Source organism: Molossus molossus, unplaced genomic scaffold, assembly GCF_014108415.1.
Source record: "Molossus molossus isolate mMolMol1 unplaced genomic scaffold, mMolMol1.p scaffold_m16_p_2, whole genome shotgun sequence".
NCBI lineage: Eukaryota > Metazoa > Chordata > Mammalia > Chiroptera > Molossidae > Molossus > Molossus molossus.
Window position 1 is genome coordinate 39,356,773 of NW_023425355.1, and position 20,189 is coordinate 39,376,961.

The 20,189-nt window shown below is 37.6% G+C and overlaps 1 protein-coding gene across 5 annotated transcripts in view; it reads left to right on the forward strand.

Annotated features, from left to right (window-relative positions):
• The window catches only part of PAK3 (p21 (RAC1) activated kinase 3), a 420,017-nt gene that overhangs the window by 280,538 nt on the left and 119,290 nt on the right, over positions 1-20,189 (forward strand). For 3 of the 5 annotated variants that reach the window (XM_036270651.1, XM_036270653.1, XM_036270654.1), the window contains exon 1: positions 5,554-5,728. In XM_036270651.1, the coding sequence (XP_036126544.1) occupies positions 5,554-5,728 (175 nt within the window). Of the gene's footprint in view, positions 1-5,526; positions 5,729-20,189 lie in introns of those variants that run through there. The other 2 variants (XM_036270656.1, XM_036270655.1) reach the window with 1 other exon arrangement.

The following is a 20,189-nucleotide window of genomic DNA, read 5'->3' on the forward strand; positions in this document are numbered from 1 at the left end:
CCAGAGCCCTTAATTAGGAGCAAAAAAGGCCACTTTGTTAGCCACACTTATTTATTAAGAACAAAGGAGCCTAGTATTTTAAATTACATAGTTGCCCTAGAATCCTGATCGGCGCAGACTGTTCCTTGCTTTATTATGGAAGACAACCTCTCTATACCATTTAAAGAGGCCATGCACGTTTATCTGACTTCTGTCATCTCAAGTCATCAATCATCAGAAAATATGTATCATCTGAATATGATGGCTTTTCTTTCCCTGTGAGACATATTTTTCAGAAACCTCTCTTCTAGGTATTTCTATTTAATTCCTCAGTTCTTTTGCAATAACTTTAAAATTACATTTTTTAACCAAATTTCATTATTATACAAGCTACGTTTTGTTAGACCAAGCTTTATTTAACAATCACCTCATATTCAGGCATTATTCTTGAACCCAGAAAAGTAAAACAAACAAACAAAACAAACAAAGAAACAAAGAAAAATAGTGCTTGGTTTCCTGGTGGCAAATTTTTTTCAGTGACTAAGTTAAAACCCTGAACCTATCCAAAACAGAAAAATGCCACCGATAAAGTCAGTATTAAACTCACTTTTATTTTGGAGAAACAGTGAATTTAGAGCAACCAAAATCAAATGCAAAAGGAAATGAAAATCCATTAACACAAGTTTCATATTCTAGTTAAAATATGTATTAGTACCAGTAGTATCCATGAGTAGGCTTTATCCTTGAAATCACTTTTTATTTTGTCCTATACTGTAGTTTCACCTACATAGGAAAATGTGAAACTTGTCAAGTTGTTGCTGTTTGTGACAAAACATTTAATATTGAGTATTTTCACTATTATGATTGCTGAAAAACACAATTGTTCTTAATTCTTTAAGATAATGCAAGGCATGATACTTAGGAAAGGAAAAGATATCTCTTGTCCAAATCAAGATCAAGTCAATCATTGTTAGTTGGCAGTCACCTGTGCAGATGGAGAAGCTATTAATTGATAATCACTTATTCTTGAATATCCACAGGCTGTATATATTTTAGAAAACTAAGGGTGTAGTAAAATTTTAAAAAATTCTACATAGCACGATGTAACTTAGAGTTCAAAAATGAAAATAATAAATATCATAACAACTAAAGGGCTAAAAATAATTGATAGATTATTTCTCATTATAACAGGTAATGAGGATATCTTGGTTTTGTTGTTGCTGTACTTAGGTTTGTTTATAGTAAATGTTGCTGGAATAAAGTGATGTGTTAAATTGTGTTTGGAGAGTTTTATACTCCTAAATTGGTGCCAGTTAATAGTTCATGAATTTACAGATATTTTGTTGCAATGGAATTTGATTTTCCTTGTATTCAAACTGGAGATTTACTTGGAAGGTATTCTTAACATCTGACTTGCCATGGCAAGTCTCAGGTCCCTAATGAAGAACTTGAATTAGAATAGGGAAACATCTGGAAACAGAAATATTCCTGGGAAAGTGTGTGCTTTTTCAGTACACTTTACTCTCCCTGTGGAATGAAACCCAAATATACCCAGCCCTAAGCACAAGATGCAAAAAAAATTTTAAAAAAATAGTGAAATTAAGAGCAAATAAATTGTTGCCTGGCTGGTGTGGCTCAGCGGTTGAGCATCGACCCACACACCAAGAGGTAGCTGGTTCGATTCCCAGTCAGGGCACATGCCCAGGTTGTGAGCCTGAACCCCAGTGGGGGGCATGCAGGAGGTGGCCAATTGATGTTCCCTCTCATTGATGTTTCTATCTCTCCCTTCCTCTCTCTAAAAATCAATAAAAAGAAAAAAAAATTTAACTCATCTTTATTGTTGAATGTATTACAGATGTTTCTCCCTTTTTTCCTGTTGACTCTCTCCTCCCCAATCCCGCCCCCTCCTGCCTTCCCCATGCTATTGTCAGTGTCCATTGGTTATGCATCTATACATAGAAGTTCTTTGGTTTATCTCATCCCACCCTCCCTCCTCCATTCCCTTTGAGGTTCATCAGTATAGCAACCAATTTGTACTTCTTAACTCCTTCATATTTTTCACGCATCTCCCTAGCACCCACCCATCTGGCAACCAACAAAAAGTTATCTGTATCTATGAGTCTGTTTCTGTTCTGCTTGCTCATTTTGTTTGTAGATTCAATTGTTGATAGCTATGTATTAATTGCCATTTTATTGTTCATATTTTTGTTCTTCACCTTCAAGAAGACCCTTCAACATTTCATATAATATTGGTTTGGTGGTGATAAATTCCTTTAGCTTTTTCTTGTCTGGAAAATTCTTGATACAGTAGTCCCTCACCACTTTGTGCTTTGACTTCTGCGGCTTCACTCTATCACGGTAGTATGGTATTTGAAAAAACCATGATAGAGTGAAGCTGCAAAAGTCAAAGCGCGAAGTGGCTAGGGACAACTGTATAAATAAAGAATCCTACTTCGCAAAAACTCATTTATCACGGTAGAGTCTGGAACTGGTTAACCGTGATAAACGAGGGCTGACTGTATGTCCATCAATTCTAAATGATAGCTTTGCAGGATAGAGTAATCTTGGTTGTAAGTCATTGCTTTTCATCACGTTGAATATCTCTTGCCACTTCTTTCTGGCCTGCAAAGTTTCTTTTGAGAAATCAGCTGACAGTCTTATGGGAGCTCCTTTGTAGGTAATGAACTACTTTTCTCTCACTGCTTTTAAGATTCTCTCTTTGAATTTAACCTTTGGCATTTTGATGATGATGTGTCTTGGTGTGGACCTCTTTGGGTTCAACTTGTTTGGGACTCTCTGTGCTTCTTGGACTTGTATGTCTGTTTCCTTCACCAAGCTAGGGAAGTTTTATGTCATTATTGTTTCAAATAGTTTTTCAATTTCTTGTTCTCTCTCTTCTTCAGGCACCCCTCTAATGCAAATGTTGGCATGCTCGAAGTTGTCCCAGAGGCTCCTTAAACTATCCTCATTTTTCTGAAAATTTTTTGTTGTTGTTGCTCTTCTGGTTGGGTGATTTCTGCTTCCTTATATTCGAAATCGATGATTTGCTTCTTGGCTTTACCTAGTCTATTATTGTTTCCCTGTAAATTATTCTTTATTTCAGTTAGTACATCCTTAATTTCTGACTAGCCCTTTTTTATGTTGTTGATGTTCTCACTAAGTTCATTGAAGGTCTCCGTAAGTTCATTGAAGGTCTCAGTAAGTCCCTTGAATGTCTCACCAAGTTCCGTGAGCAATCTTATAACCTGTGTTTTGAACTCTACATCTGTTAGATTGCTTATCTTCATTTTGTTTAATTATTTTCTTTCATTTGGGACATGTTTCTTTGTCTCCTAATTTTGGCTGCTTCCCTGTGATTGTTTCTATGTATTAGCTAGAGTTGCTATGTCTCCTAGGCTTCCTAGGGTGGCCTACTGTTGTAGGTGTTCTGTAGGATCCAGTGGCTTGGTCTCCCTGATCACCCCAGCTGGGCCCTCAAGGTGCACCACTCGTATTGACTGTACACATTTTGTTGTAATTGAGTCTTGATTGCTGTTGGCACATCAATGGGAGGGATTTATTCAGGCTGATCAGCTGCTAGAACTCACTATGCCCACTAACCACTGGCCTCTGACTACCTTGGAGGATCAGCTGTGCAGGGACCCATCACACAGAGCAAGACTTACTTCATCAGGGCTCTGGTACCCACTGAGTCCACTCATTGAGTGTGTCACTTGTGGAGGTGTTTGGGTGGTGGTGTTTTAATATGGTCTGAAGCTGTCCATCGTGTTTGCTGACTCTGGGGCAACGTCAGCCACTGCCTGTGCTGCATCCAGGTCCACCCTGCATAAGCTACAGAATGATCCGCAGCTGGCTGCTGCATGTGCTGTGCTTAGAGGTGTCCAGGAAAAGCCAAGCTGTGAACCACAGCTGGCTGCTTTTAGTGCCAGGCCTGGGGCCACTTAAGAAGTATGGGGCTCGCTGAGACCAGATGCTGCTTGTTTGAGAGATTGTAGGAAACTCTGAAGTAGGAGCCAAGACAGGCCAATTCTATGGTAAAGCCTTTGGAAACAGCTTGGGTGGGCCAGAAAGTTGGGGGTGGGCCCCAGGGAATCACCAGGGTGGAGCCAACAGTTTGAGCCAGGGTGCTGGAGTCCCAGATATGGCAGTGGCCATCTGTCACTCTAGTGAAGGGCTCACCAAAGGAACATCAACCTCCACCAGCACATCTGTCCAGGAGAAAGCTGCCCCTCCAACCTTCGTCCAGAGGCCAAACTGCTCACTTCTTCCCTGTTCTCTGGTGCCCCTCAAGCTGCCTCCCCTCCGAGCTCAGAGGGAGCAAGTCAGAATAAGTCTGTGCTCGGGCCCTTTAAGAGGAACTGCCTGGGGCTCACGCAGCTGCAGCCTCCCTCAGCCTCAGTTCCCACTGGTTTTTACAGGCAGAAGTTATGGGGACTTCTCTTCTTGGCACTGGAACCCTGAGCTGGGCGCCTGGTGTGGGAGGGGGACCCCTTCGTCCTCCTGGAGACCTTCCCTGCCAAGGTGTCTCTCCTGATTTTTATCCACCACACTTGAGTGTGGGACCAGCCTGTCTGTGCCTCTGCCCCTCCTACTGGTCTCAATGTTGTGGCTGCTTTAATTTCATAGTTGTAGGACTTCCATTAAGCTCGATTTCAGGCAGTTCTTAATGATGGTTGTGTTGTAGTATAGTTGAATTTTGATGTGATTGTGGGAGGAGGTAATACTGCATTTACCCATGCCACCATCCAGACTGGAAGTTCCAGCCTGGTTCTTACAACAACTATACCCCTGTCAACTTCTTTGTTCCCTGTTCCAGGACATAAATTTGATATGGAGTAAACTTTTAATGTCTCCTCAGGAAGTGGTCCTCTCTTGGAGCTCCTCTTTGCTCATGGTGCCATTTGGCTCAGCTTTATCTTCTACCTGAAGATGAGGAATTGTTTCCTCTACCTGTATACCCCAACTCTGCTGAAACTGCCAGTTCTACTAAATTACTTCTCAGTTCTTATAAAACAGTAGGTTGTATTTTGTAAATCAGGTACATACAAGTAAGAATCAGACACCAAAGGCATCCCAATGTAAAAGTACCCCAAAAATCATTCTTGTGGGCCATTAAAAATCAACAGCCAAACCTGTGTCAATTCTGGATTCTGAAGAGGTTGTGCTACCCTGCCATGACTATCATCAATTAACAGGATGTAATTTTTAAAGGAAAAAGATTGTAAATTGTTCATTGAAAGACTGAGTGGACAGCAGAAAATAGAATTTTACTGTGAGAAAAAGAAAGGACCTTAGTATTTGTGCGTGCATATAGAAAAGCGATAAACTATTACCTTCACTTTTCTCTTTAGGAGATTATATTGCTGGTCTTCAGGGAGGCAGTACCTTTTCCTCTAGAAAAGAAACCTCTCAAAATGGTCAATGAAAAACCTGAGACAACATGAGACCAATAATTTTGTTTCTAAGATATTAGAATTCCTATATTTACTAGATTATTTTTTACATCTCTCCTTTCTGATCTCCTGTTTTCTCCTCCTCCTTCTTTAGGAGCTGTGCAATTACTTGTAACTGAAAATGTCTGACAGTCTGGATAATGAAGAGAAACCTCCAGCTCCCCCACTGAGGATGAATAGTAACAACCGGGATTCTTCAGCACTCAACCACAGCTCCAAACCACTTCCCATGGCCCCTGAAGAGAAGAATAAGAAAGCCAGGCTTCGCTCTATCTTCCCAGGAGGAGGGGATAAAAGTAAAGTATCAGTGGCCGGGCATTGTAAGGGGGCTGATTTATTCGTTCATTGTCAACTTTCTTTTTGGGTAGTAATTTCTTGAGCATTAGCTGTTCAGGGCTTGCCTGACCTTTATGTCTACTTCTTCAGAGGTTACATTTTATCAGAAATTAATGTTTCATGTACTGTGGTTTACAGAAATATGCTTATGTTGAGTTTACCTTTCACATAAAATTGAATTCATAGTGTTAAGCCAAGGGGAATCATAGTAATAGTACTATCTTGAATATATAAACAGCAACTCTCTTTTTGATAACTTATAGAAGAATTTACAGTAATCCTTTCTAAACTGCAAGTTATCCTTATTGGAAATTGGACTATAAGTGAATTTACTTCTGCGTACCTTTTTGACAGGTGTGAAAATTTTGAACTGAGTATGTGGGAGTCAGTCCAAGTCATTTATTTTCTCTCTCATCTTCTGTCAGTTGTCCTCTACGCAGTCAGCCCTATTTGCACTGGATATCACAACAATGTATTCTCATTTATCCTTGTGTTATTCATAATACCATTTGGTGCTTAACTGTCATATGCTGACACTTTGTAACTCTGGGGGATATAAAATCTTTATTAAGTAATTGCCAGGTTGCATTAATTATGTAAAGTTTAAACATGGCTTCTATAAATATGACTATTGAGGTGGAAGAGAATGGATGAAGTACAGGGACACTATTACCACAGAACATTTCCAAAAGAGTAAGAAGGGTGATGTCTTTAGAAGAGAAAAGGAATATTCCTGATCTTCTTCAAGGTAAACCAAATGGCTGTGTAGTTTGCGTTTATAGTGTTAATGAATCCACAATTTGTACCATAGGGAAAACTGAATCTCTTATTAAGGTCATTATTGTCTCTTCTACACCTACATTACTCAAGAGATACTTTATTTCTTGTGGCATTTGGATGGAAAACATGGAAGTGATATTAAACATATGGACTAAAGATAAGCAAAAGAATAAGGAAACACTTTCCATGTAAGGAATCTGTGTTCATGCAAGAATAATTTTTAAGACATGTTTTTAGACACAGAAGTGGACCCAGAAAAAAAAGTGCTAGGAACAAAGGATAGTTTTGAGAAACTTATGGGGTGCCATGACCTGGAGACTTAAGTTTTGCATTACAGTGGTGCCAAAGAAAGAACTATCAGAGCCTGCAGTTTGTATGTTTTATCTGCTACTACTGCAGAAAGTGATTGAAAACTGAGATTATGAGCCTGTACAAGTCTTCAGCGCTCTTGAAACTGCCATGATTTGCAAGCCCTTGAACAATCCTAACTGTCCCTTTGAAGAGTAGGAGTCAGCTGATACTGGCATGCGATCAACAAAAATAGGGAGGCTTACATTTGTGTTTTGTGCCACTACTTCAGGTGACCTCATAGTAAAATCATTACTACTCTACAGAAAACTAAGCCCATATCTACCCAGAGGGAAAAACCTAGCCAAGTGTACTTACATACAAACAGAAAAGCCAGGATGACTCCTTCTCTCCATAAGGAATTTTTTGAAAAGTACTTTCTTGTGAAAATTCAAGACTGTTTTAAAAAAATCTTGAATTCAAAGTCCTGCTTATTTGTCTCAGTCCTTTTAGCACCTCGGATGTACTTGCCAATGAGCATACTAGTGTTAAGTTTGTCTTTATAACTGGTCTCATGTCTCAGATCCTCAAGCCCATAGGTCAGTGTTTGATACAGTCATTCAAGAAGACTTAATGCCAAATAAATAATATAACTTTGTTGTTAAAAATTTCACAAAGGTTTCTCTGTTGAAGACTCTAGTATATGTGATTCCTACACCATCACTAATGCTATATTTTTAATGAAAGAAGCATTAGATAGTTTAACAGGGCCTTTCATTAATGCAACCTGAGAGAAAATTTGAGATAGGTTGAAATATCTTTCAGCAGTTCCTCCTGAAAACAACAACAACAGTCCTTGGATCAAGAGGAACCTATGGGTGCAGATGAACATTTGGCACAGGAGTAGTCATTAGCTAAAGTTGATTCTGGACTTGTTGACACCAATCTAATTGATGGGATGTGCTACAAGATGACTTTCAGGACATTTCCAGTACCCCAGAGATGATTGTCACAAGTGATGATAAAGATACTTGGAGTCGATGAAACTGGAGCAATAGAAACAAATGTTTTAGAACAAGATTAAAACCTCCCCAAGAAAATATAGAACATTGATCTTTTGCATATGAATCCTTACCTCTTCAAAGCTTGAGTAATTTAGCCGAATTCTATAAAGAGGTGCTATGATGCCTTAAAAATATCACATCGAACAGAAACCATCTTCAGCAGAACTTAAATTATCAAATACTATTACTGGACAGCTGACAAGCTGCCTTTAGATGAAACTTGAATTATTTAATTGAACTCCATAAGGAGGTTCTAGGAATCTTTTGACAACACCATATCAGAAAGAAAGCAAACTCAGAAAAACTTAAATCATCAAGTAGTGCCATTTAAATATCAATGCTGTATAGCTGATAATCTGCCTTCAGAAAAGCTTGAATGATTTAATTTGAACTCTATACCAAAGTGCTAAGGTGTGTTCAAAAAGACTAGAGAAGACAGAAAACATCTTCAGAAGAGCCAGTAATCAAGTTGTACCACTTAAATTCACCTGCTTGATAGGGCTAAATCACAAGAAAATTTTACAATTTCAGGATTGAACGTAGATGACTGAAAGTATGGAGAATCACGGATTGAAATAACAGTCTACCTCTGTTCATTGCTTCACTATGGCCCCCATTTTCCACTGCCATAATGAATGGTACATCTTTATTTCCTCTGGGAGTCTTCTCAGGATTTAAATGGAAACTGCGTAGAGCCTGTCATTTTTACTAATTAAAGCTATATAAATTCTCATTATTCTTTTTACATAATGTACTATTGTTATTATTGTGTAAAAAAGGTATGTATGAGACTTTCAAAGTTCACATGTAACCTCACTTCCCTTACTCATTTTTTTTTTTTTTTACTTTCTAAAATCATAAGCTCATCAGCTGAACTCTCCTACCTTGGGGGTCATTCAGGAATAGGATCCTCATAGGTAGGAAGTGGTTATGTTTCTATGTTTCTGTCTCTCAATAACTGGTTGGGTCACACCACAGTCAGTCTTGAATGAATGGAAAGAGCACTGTACTTAGGTTCTGGGGGCCTGGGTTCAAGTCCACCTCTGTCACTGATTATTGTGACATTGGGCTAGTCACCTGTTAAATGAGGAAAATAATGTCTAGCCTATCTCATAAGATATTGTTGATAATCAAATATAATTCTAAATATCAGGATGCTTTTAAAAATAAATTTAATAATTTTAAATTTAAATAAAAATAAATTTATTTATTAAATTTAAAAATAAAATGTATAATTATTAAGTGCTTAATAATTGTGAGGTGTTATTAGATTTGCATCATTCTGGACCTTACAAATAACTGAAAAACTAGATTTTAAAATTGTTTTTTTTTTCTTCAATTAACTTTGTTCCTGGCTAGAATTTATATGTCAATTATAGAAAATTGAAATTACCCATACTTCCACAGGCCAATGATAATTGACTGGGTTGGTATTTTTCTACCTAATCCTTCTTCTCATCATAGAGAAAATTTTCATCAATATCAAATCTTTGAAAAATAAAGACAAGCATATAGAAAAAAGTAAAATCACTTAGATTCACAAATCTCAGAAACAATGTTAACATTTCAGTGGATTTCTTTTCAGACTTTTTATGGCTATACATAGGATATTTTTGCATAGTTGAGATCATAATACGTACAGTTTTATATCTTGATTATTCATGAATATTATTATTTTATCATGAATATTTTTCTACATTTAAAAAAGTTTTCATAAATATTATTTTGAAGTATATGATATTTCATCATATAGTGGCAATAGTGGCATCATGGTTTATTTAACCATTTACTTTTATTGGATATTTGGGGTCCTTCCCAAATTTTTTATATAAATAATGTCACAATGTTTACTTCTTTAATTAAATTAAAATACTTGCTTTGGTGACAGCTAAATTTTTTGTTTATTTGTTTTAAGAAGTCTCTTTTATAGCTAGATTTCATTGAACAAATGGAATTTCAAGAGACAGATAGAAAAAAAAAAAAGAAATAGTAGATGTAATTTTAAGATTGTCTATCTTTGTTGGAGACTGTTCCAGAAGCTGAATCTTGGTGTTAGAGCAAATTAGGAGAGATGATTCGCCACCATTTTATAATACTTCAGTATAAGAAAGTCTTCAGAATTGATATCAGAAAAAGGTCATCCTGAACAAGTGGTTTGTTTTTATTTTATGTACCCTGTGAAGTGTAAGACTGATCAGGTTTTTCTTTTGTTGGCTACTAGAAAGCTTGGAGCCAAATATGTGGCCCATGCATGGCACTTGTCCTGGGAATCTATGGTATGTATGCACTTTGTATTAGCTTCCTTCCAGGCTCTATTTTATCTTCCTATCTTTTTTGGTTCCTTTTACTTTCTTATCTGCTTTGAATGTATGCTATCATACTGTATTTTGTGTATTCTTGTAAGACATCCCATAGCCATTTTGGAACAATGTGGGGAATAAAATACATAAATGAATAAATAAATACAAGAAATAATTTAAAAGACAGTGAGGCAAATGAATATGCCAGGACTTGAAAATGGCATAATACCTCTAAAAATAACCAATGTTAAGGACTTGAGGCTTGGAAGAACATGTGGGAAAGAAGCAGATGAGGTTGCATTTAGATGTGACATGTTCTGTGTGGCGTCTGTCTTTTCTGAAGTGTGCTTATGTGTCTTATGTTTTGTGCTGCACTTTAGCATCAGGTGTGTTTCAGAGGACATGCAATGCTATGCAAGGCTATGTCTTTAGAGAGCACAGTTCTTCTGCATTTTGTTTGTGTGGAATCCAGAGAGATTTGGAAGCTGATGAGTCTGGGAATGAAGTAAAGGTCCCTCTTCCTAGAGGAATATTAGGAGATAGTTGGATATAAATCAAATCAAGACAAATAAGAAGTGATCTACCATTTACTGACTGATCTACCATGTGTTTCTGTGTGCTAATCTGTGTTCCAGAGACTGTACATGTATTAAGTCTTTTAATCCATACAACCACTCTGTATTGTCCACTTTCTGCAGATGAGGTAATTAAATTCAAAGTGTTTACTAGACAGCCTAGCATCACATACCAAATGATGGAAGCCAGAAGTCTCCCAGGTCTCTCGGATTCCAAACCCTATGATTGTTCTATTCTGTAACACTGCCTTGCAACAGAACAAAGGAAATATGTGGGAAACTACAGTTTTAGCATCCAAAAGCCAGCAGTGGCTTTCATTTTTCCTTAAGAATATATGGCAGTGTACTTTAAAACTTTTCTCACTTTCAAAAAAAAGGGACTTTTTAATTATCACCACTCAATAGGAAAGAAAAAAAAACTTAATTTATTTTTTTTTTAATGATGGCAAGAAAATATTCTTTATAATAGAGATGTGCTAACATTTGATTTGGGTGTTTTGTGGGTTAGAGTCTCATTTAGTGTGTGTACTTTACAGGCTTTCATACTGCTTACAGTTGAGCCTCTAAATGAGTGTGCTCATATATGTGAAAAAATTCTTAAAGTGCCATGCAGTTTGTTATTGTATTGCATATATATTGTTGTTCTAATTCCTAGAGTATGCAATTTTCTATATATGCTACACAACAGAAAGCATTACTGTGCAACAATTATGTTAAAGAAGACTCTCAGCTATCCTTTATGGTCTTATTAATCAAATGTTTTGGTCAATGCACATTACTTTCACCTAATTAATGCACAATAAAAATACTGTGTGATAACTAGACTAAAAAGTATGCAGTCTTTCTTTGGTGATGCTGAAGACCCTTTGGGATCTTGCAGTCGCTCAAAGTTCTTATCATTACTCCAACAATGAATGGGAATCTCAATTAATTGTGAGTTTCATTATCAGAATGCCAGATGTCAGAGACTGCTACATCCTGAATGGTGTTTACATTCCTCTTGGTTCTCCAAAGTAGCCCATACAGCTCAGCAAAGAGTGCTCTTTGGAGATCATTGCACTACCCTTCGGAAAGCCTGAAGGACGTGACATCTTGCTTATCCTCCAGGGTCAGTGCTGTGCCCCAGGAGAAGAACCTCCTTTACTCTTATAAACCCCTTGTGGTTGAAATGAGAATAAGAAGGGATAATGATGCACTCTTATCTACTAGCGCCTGTGCTTCCATTGCCTTTGTTTAAAAAAGGCTCATGAAGAGGGAAATTAGGCACACATATGATAGCCCACTAAAACCAGCAGTCAAATTCAAGATAAGTATGGAATGCAGGATTGGGAGATGTATACACTAAAGGAAAGAAGTAATAAGGATAAATAATTGAGAGAAGTAATGTTTGAAAGGGAGATTAACAGGTGGAGAAGATGCAGGGAATGAATGAGAAGGAGAAGACAGAAAAGAGTCGTATCAAACATTAAAGTGAAGTATTGAAAGAAGAGGATGCTAGCTAAAGGATTTAAAGTTACTTTCCTTCTTAAAGCAAATGAGGCCACTATTTATTTATTTATTTATTTATTTATTTATTTATTTATTGCCTCTTAAACTTGTGCCCTGTATAATTATTCACATAATCAGATTTATCTGGTTCAGGACATTTCCTCAAATTTGCTTTTTGTTTTCAAACAAGTTCCATTAAAACTGTTGCATGTGTGAAATGGGTATAAATGAGAGTGAAACCAGTATGTGTTGTCTGGAAGGAGATGGGCCTAAGAGTCAACTCCCTAATTATTTGTGAGAATGATCACTATTGCTGGATGTCTTTGAAGATGATACCACTAAAGGGGATGACTGTCAGCATGTGGGACTGAAGGTCACTAGAAGGGCTCACATAGGGCCATTTCCTTTCTTTCATCATCCTCATTGAACACCCAACCTATGAATTGGGCTTGTAGCTGCTCTTGCAGAATCATGTACCATTTTGACTATATTCCTATACGTTAAAGGCTGCTACTTTATGGAGGATATATATTGTTTCCTATAGTCACTGAAGACCTGGCAGGAGGAAATGGGCTTACTATTTCACCAGAGAGAATGGAACTAGACATAGAGAAATTCCAGATGTTCTGATTGGATACTATAATTACCAAGGATGAAACTTTCTAGGTTCTCTGTTGTGTCTCTCATGCCTTTAGCAGGTCTTGCCTGAAGGTAGGAGAATGAAACTTCCACCATGGACCTTCCCAACTATATACTTCTGAGATTTCCTAATATAATAAAATGTACTATAATAAGAGCAGTGAATGTTTAAAACAGCCAAGTTTAATCCTCTTTCTTCGTAGTTATATTTTTAAGGACTTCAGTCACAGGATAGAAGTGCTGCGTGTTAAAAGTGGCAGATTTCTTAGTTCTCCAGCAAACACAGACACCCTGTTAGTAAGTATATTATTAATGGGATGATGCATTGTAGATGGCAGTTACAGGGATATTACAATGTTCAAAGAGTTTTAATATCACCTCCTTCAAACCTCCTATGATGGAAGCAAGGGTTATCCAATTTTACAGAAGGCAGGAGGTTAGAGAGGTTAATGACTTCCACAAACTTGTCCCACTACTAATTACAAAGCAAGGCAGACCTAGAATATAGATCCCCAAATCCTAGTCCAGTAGTGGTTAAATACTATTCAGCTTGCCATTAAATAGGAGTTACCTAACTTGTTTTGAAAATAGGTTTCAGCCAATGGAATATATAAAAATGGAATCTTTACAGAAGTAGGTGAAACCTAGGTGAATTGAACCCATTTTCTCAATCAGCAATTACAACAGTATTCAGACCTTTGTCTTTCCAAGATATTCCTCCTGAGGGCCTAACTTGCTAGCAGAAAGTAACAGCCTTTGTTAAAAAAAGAAAGAAAGAAAGAAAGGAAATTGTTATTTCCTCTGATTCCTGTGTAATTTAGGGGGCTTTAAAATATTTTTTCTTACAAATATTCTGATGCTCTTACAATTAAAATATTTTAAAACTTTTAAAATAGGATTTAAAGATCTCCAACCAACCTTATTCACTGCCCCTGCCAGAAATGGCTGCTATACATGAACAAGTGGTTTGGCTTCAGGAACACGTAACAGTACAGACTGCACATGGGCAGGGGCAGTGGGAAAAAGTAGTGAGGAAAAAGGGAAGGAATTTTAGTGTCAAGGTAGAGGTTGTGGGAAAAGAGCACCTCCCAGGATAGCTCCAATGTCAGCAACTTCAATAAAAACCTTCTAACAAAATATTTTAATTGATCTCCTTTACCTCAAAGGTCTTCATAGAAGATCACAGGTCAGAGACAGGTGTGCAACAAGAAACTTCATAAATCTGAGATGCATGCTGAATTTGAGCACAGATCTAGTTTATTAGCTATCTCAGTTTAAAAATTAGATATAATAAAATTGGATGTTAATATAGGCTAACCTGGAGCATGTTTTATAATTCACTCAGTAAAGATTTGTGCCTGCTTTCTATGTGCCTAGCTTTGTGCTGAGTATTGTTGGGGATACTACACATAAGACAAGGTTCCTTGTCCTAAGGTAGTTTTCGATCTAGTTGCAGGAATCAGACGCACACAGAAAATGCCAATAGGTGGTAGAGGCAACAGATTTAATGGCAGATAGGTCATCTCTACTCCATTCCCACCATTCATTTTCCTCCTCTGACAGCATGATAGCAACCATTTTGAAGCCTGCCCACACCATGCCATGCATACCTAGCTATATGGCTTTGTTTCTGAAAACACCTTTTCTATCATATCATCCATCTGCTCAAAAAACTTTCCCAGTAAATTCTTCATTACTATCTTCAATTGCATCTTCCTTCCTGATTTCTAAGTTTATACCCTATGTATTCACCCTTCTGTCTTCTCATTTCCTCATCAATATGCTATATACATTTCTACTTTCAAGCTTTTCTACTCCTGTTTTTCCTGCTTTAGATGCCTTACCTTTTCCTGCCCATCTCTGTTCTCTTACCTCTGCCAGAAAGGGAACTGTCCGCCACAGGTTTTCATGATCTTCTTTTCTTTTGACATGCTACAACATTTATACTCTATTCTTCCCATATTAATACCTAATTTTCTTTGATCTGGTATTATCAATTTCTATTTTTTATTTGCTCAGCTTTTTTCTCCAACTAGATCACAGGTTTAGAATATTAAGTTCCTAATGAGTTACTCAGCATAATCTGTCACTACTGATCTTCAATTATTTGTATACTTGTTAACTGACCCAAAGACTGATTCATATGAAAGGAAGCTAGAACAGCAGGGGGGAGTTGCTTGTTAGAGCCAGGGTTATGAAATGCTTGCTGCTTAGAACTAGCCAGCCTATGTGCTTTTTCCTTTTGGAAAAAAAATGTATGCATTTTAAAAATGTTTTATATACTATTTTGCTTTTAGCTTTGTGAATAAATATTGCTTTTTAAATTATTCCATATACTATAACTTTGCATTTCTTTTTCAAACATGATTATTGTTCTGTGTTTTTGAGCTAAATTTATATGGGAAAGAATTTTTCTGTGTCTGTCTCTTTTCTTTTCCTGCATGCTCTGTTTTCAAGGAGCTAGAAAGTGTTCTAAAAATAATTCTGGATGTGACCATATGACATCCAGTGTGAAAGCCCAACAAAACTTTTAGGAATTTTAGGGGAAGATGACAAGTGGAACCCCTACAAGGAAGATGCAGGTGACAGTTTTCTAAAATGCTTTCAGAAAACAAGCATAGCACCATTCATGGATTTTGTCTTGGGGAGAATTGGTTGTTTCACTGTACCTTGAACCCTACCCATCTGTGTTGCCAATATATGGGTTTGGCCCTGGAGTGACACCTGGGAAGTGATGTGCCTGATAAGCACAGAGTCATCTCCACTGTTGGGGAAAAACAGCAACAATGCTACCAACTATAACTTTAACTATTACAACTACTCTAAAACATATCCTCCCATACCCCCAACCTTCTTTGGGAACCTGGATCATTACCTCCTCATCCATCAACACATAATGGCAAATATGCATAAGCTGTCACCATACATTGGGTCTCATTTCATATACTGAAGGTCATTTATCCCTTCATTTGCTTATTTTCTTATTCATTAAATATTTATTGAATCAAGTACTGTTCTAAATAGATATTGGGGTACAGAGGAAAATAAGACCCAGTTCCAGCCTTTAAGAAACTGATGGCCTAGTGAGGGACACAGACAAGTCAGTCAATGATTGGAGTTTATTGTGGTAAGTATAATATAGAAGTGAGCAATGAAGAGGGGTATTTATTGAAGCCTGAGCTTGAGAAGAGGGTCAGTTAGGGAAGACTTCCTGGAGGAGGTGACCACTGAACTGAGATGAGTGATAAAGAGGAATAGAGCTATCCATGTAAGAATTTGGTGGCATTTCAGGTCAAAGGAGCAACATTATAAAGGCAGTAAGCATGAAACACTATTAGCTGAGGTTCTATGAATACAACTACAAACAAAATATCTCAGAATAGCTAGTGCATAGAGAGAGAATGGGAAAAGGTTGGGAGATGGAACTGTGCAAGTAATTGGGGACTGGATCCTGGAGGACTCATTATGCCTTGCTAAGGACTTCAAATTTGTTACTAAAGGCAAAGGGGAAACATTGAAACAAGAAATGATACCATATGTGTGTGTCAAAATATCACTTTAGCCACAGGAAAAGAATGGATTTGAGAGGAGAGGGATATAAGGAGACAAGCCAGGTTGTTAAACTCACACGCGTGAGAAATGACAGTGGCCTGGACTACGGGCCATTATCAATATGAATAGGAGAGAGAAATACAGTGGGAATTTTAAGACAAAGAATTAATATAAGTAGGCAACTAATCAGATGGTAGGAGGAGAAGCTGGAGGTGAGTGAGGTAGGGAACATAGGAGGAGTTGTATTTCTTGTTGGGGGGAAAGGCAGTGTATAATAGTTTACTTCTGAAAATATTTAGAGTGAGGGGTCTGTGAGGTATCCAAAAAGAGGTATTCGGCATTTAACTCCAGGGGGTCAGGATACAGCAGAAAGGTCAGTGCTGGAGGTACATATGTGGAGTCTATATATTAGTGTGGATGGTAATTGAAACCATTCAAGTACATGAGGTGACCAAAGGGAGAGGTGTGATGATAAGAAGAGATGAGAACCTAGGACAGTTCCTGGGAATACTATTTAAATAGTTGATAGAAGACCCAGAAATATAGGAAAAAACTTTAGAAAATTGTTGTGTGAAAAAAGATAGGGAGGAGTTAGTTTCATGAAGTTTATGGTCAGAAATGTCAGTTTTGACTGAGAGGTCAATGTTGGTAAGGACTGAAAAGAGCCCTTTTCAAGGAAGAAGTTAGTTTGTGACCTCAGGGGCTCAGTACAGTGGGCCAAGGAATGAGATCTAAGGAAGTCTAGAGTGCCTTTTCAAGACATTTAAAGAAACAAAGTCTGAGAGATTATAGCAGTTAGAGAAAGCTGTGAGGTTTTTAATTTTTAAGGAGATCTTAGTATGTCTTTTAAGCCAAATGGGAAGTGTAAGTAGAGGTGGAGAGACAGGGAATATGGGAGAAATAGGAGAAGTGAGGACTGGGATCTAGACACCAGTGGAAGGATAAAGCTTAGGCAGAAAGATGGGACACTGTTTCCAGTGAGGTGTGAGATAAATATATAGGACCGGGAGAGGGAGTGAAGTCAAAAGAGCTCCAAACTGATTGTCTCTAGTTTTCTTATTGAAGTAGAAGAATTTCATATGCTGAAAGTAAGACAGAAGAGGGTGAAACAGAAGTTTGAGTGAAATGGTAAAATTCTGGAATATTCAGAAAGAGGAGTGGGAAAGGAAGTTGGCAAGGGGAAAAAAGAATATTGCCAAGCACCATTTATGATCCAAGTATTGTCTGTGAACACCAATATGCATGGTTGTATGATATTTCCCAAACAATTTTCAATAGCCTTAGTATGGAAGTGGAGGTTTTGTGGTTGGATTCTATCGGGATAGGATTTTGCAAGACAATTGCAGGAAAAGGTCAAAGAGCAAGATTTTCCAGGGCAGTTGCTTAAGAGCAATTTAAATGATAGGCTATAGAGTCTGGGCCAGGAGGAAGCTTAGAAATTGGCTAAAAATGTACGGATTCAGAAACTGGAGGTTTTGTTGAGATTAAAGAACAGGTAAAACAGGAGTAAGGGCATGAGAGAGTAAGAAGGCTAGCAGGATGGGAAGCCGGGCTCAGAGAATGAGATAATGGCGTTGAATATTTCAGAGAAAGGGTCATTCTAGATAATGAAAAGGCCTGGAGTAGCTGTGGTTCTCCACTCGGTCTGCAAATCATCTATGGAGCTTAAAAAATATTTTCCCAGGTCCTACACCCAGGAATCCTGATATAGTGAGTTCTGGGTGGGCCCCAGACACTGGTATTTTATGGGACTCTATAAGACACTCTGACATACAGCCCTGGTTGAGAATTGCTGGTTTAAAAGGTATCCACGAGAATGGATTGCAGATGCGGAAGGGAGGTCAAATTCATTAAAGTTGATGGAAGTTAAGGAGTTAAAAGGAAAGAGTGTGAATGAGACATCCATTTATATATGTCATTTCACACAGTGATGGCAGCATTGAGTGCAGGAGTGAAGACTGGAAATCAAAGTCCTCAATGACTAAGGGGATTGGCAAAGAGAACTAAATGGCAATAACCTCACGGGGGGTTGGGCAAGTCCAGTAGCACTGACTTCAAATACACACTTTGAAATAAAAAAGGGGAATTTCTGTCCTTTCCTATTCCCCCAGGCCTAAGGTCTTGGGATGGGGAAGAATAAGCACCACCCATCAGAAATATCTGTGGAAGTGGTACCCTCATTAGATAGTAAGGCTTACAGTTGTTGTTGTTTTTGTTTTTATTTTTCAATCCCAGCTGCTTAATGCAAATACCTGATGAGCTTTAAAAATGAAATGTACTTGGGTCTAGCCTAGACTAACTGAATCTGAATCTTTAGGGGTGGGGCTCTAACGTCTCTCTCTTTTTTTAAGTTTCCCAGATAAGAGTGATGCACAGGGAAGTTTGAGAATCTAAAGCAGTAAGTGAAGAGGTCACTTAAAGAAGAGGTTGGAGGTATAAGGGAATTGGTCATGGAAAAAGTTCTAACCACTAGAGGAAGTATGGAAGACTGGGGTGTGTTGTATAGGAGATGACTAATGTCTAGAGGGAATTTTCTTTCTTTCAAAGGTGGTAGGATGATGAAAAGTGTCAGAATAAGAGACAGAAAAAATTTGCTGGCCCTTGGAGTTAAAACCAGAACTCATGTACACCCAACACTCTTTGTAGTTTGTGGTCTAGTCAGCAATCCGTGGCCTTTGTTCTAGGTTCCAATAGAACATTCATGGTATGCTTAAAAAGTAGTACTCATTTGGTCTTCTCTCCACAAATATTAACCCAGAACTGATCAGGTTGAATCTTATCATCCTAAGATTTGAGTTAGGCTGAATTTTAATATAAATGACCAATGCTCACATAATTTTCTGAAGGAGATGCAGATAACTTAATAGTTCTAAAAAAATAAAATAAAATAAAATAAAAAATTATCATCTAGGCTCCATTCAATCACTAAACATTTACTGAAAACTAGGGCTCAAATGTGTCAAGGTTTTTTTTTAAATGTTACTGAATAATAAATAGTATAGCTATTCAGAGCTTTGGTTCTGTAGCCACAGTTGGGACCTCTTTTCAAATCCTGATTCTGATACCTGCCAGCTATATAACCTCTGTATGTGTTTTAACCTCACTGAGTCCTGTTTCCTCATCTATAAAATAATAATAATATAATAATATTAAAGTCTACCTTATAAGATTTTGGTGATTAAATTAGATAACCTTAGAAGCATTTTACAGATGGTGAATGTTTCAGAAATTATAGTTATTAAGTGTGCAGGAGCTAGGGAATGTGAGACCACATAAGATACAGTTGTCGCTGTCAAATACCTCAAATTTTAACCAACCAGAGAAATAAGTGTGTAAAGAAGAAGAAACAGTCCAGTGTTGATAAATGTTAAGCTCAGAGTATACACTGAATAGTCCATGGGAGCATGAAGAGAAGGGCATTTAACTTTGCATAGTGAAGACAGGAAAAGACTGGCTAAAGGAGAGGAAGCCCAAGAGTGGGTCTTCTAGAATAAAGACTAGTGAAAGTTATGCACACAAAGCTGATGGGATACAGTAAAAACTTAGACTTTCCAGGCCTTGGCCTAGCATGTGTAAAAGCTTGGCAGTAAGAAAAAAGCCAGCAGTACATGGATGAAAATGGTGAAAGGGATTAAGAAGTACAAATTTCCAGTTAGTCATCCCTCGCCACTTCGCGCTTCGACTTTCGCAGCTTCACTCTATCACTGATTTTAATGAATATATTTGAAAAAACCA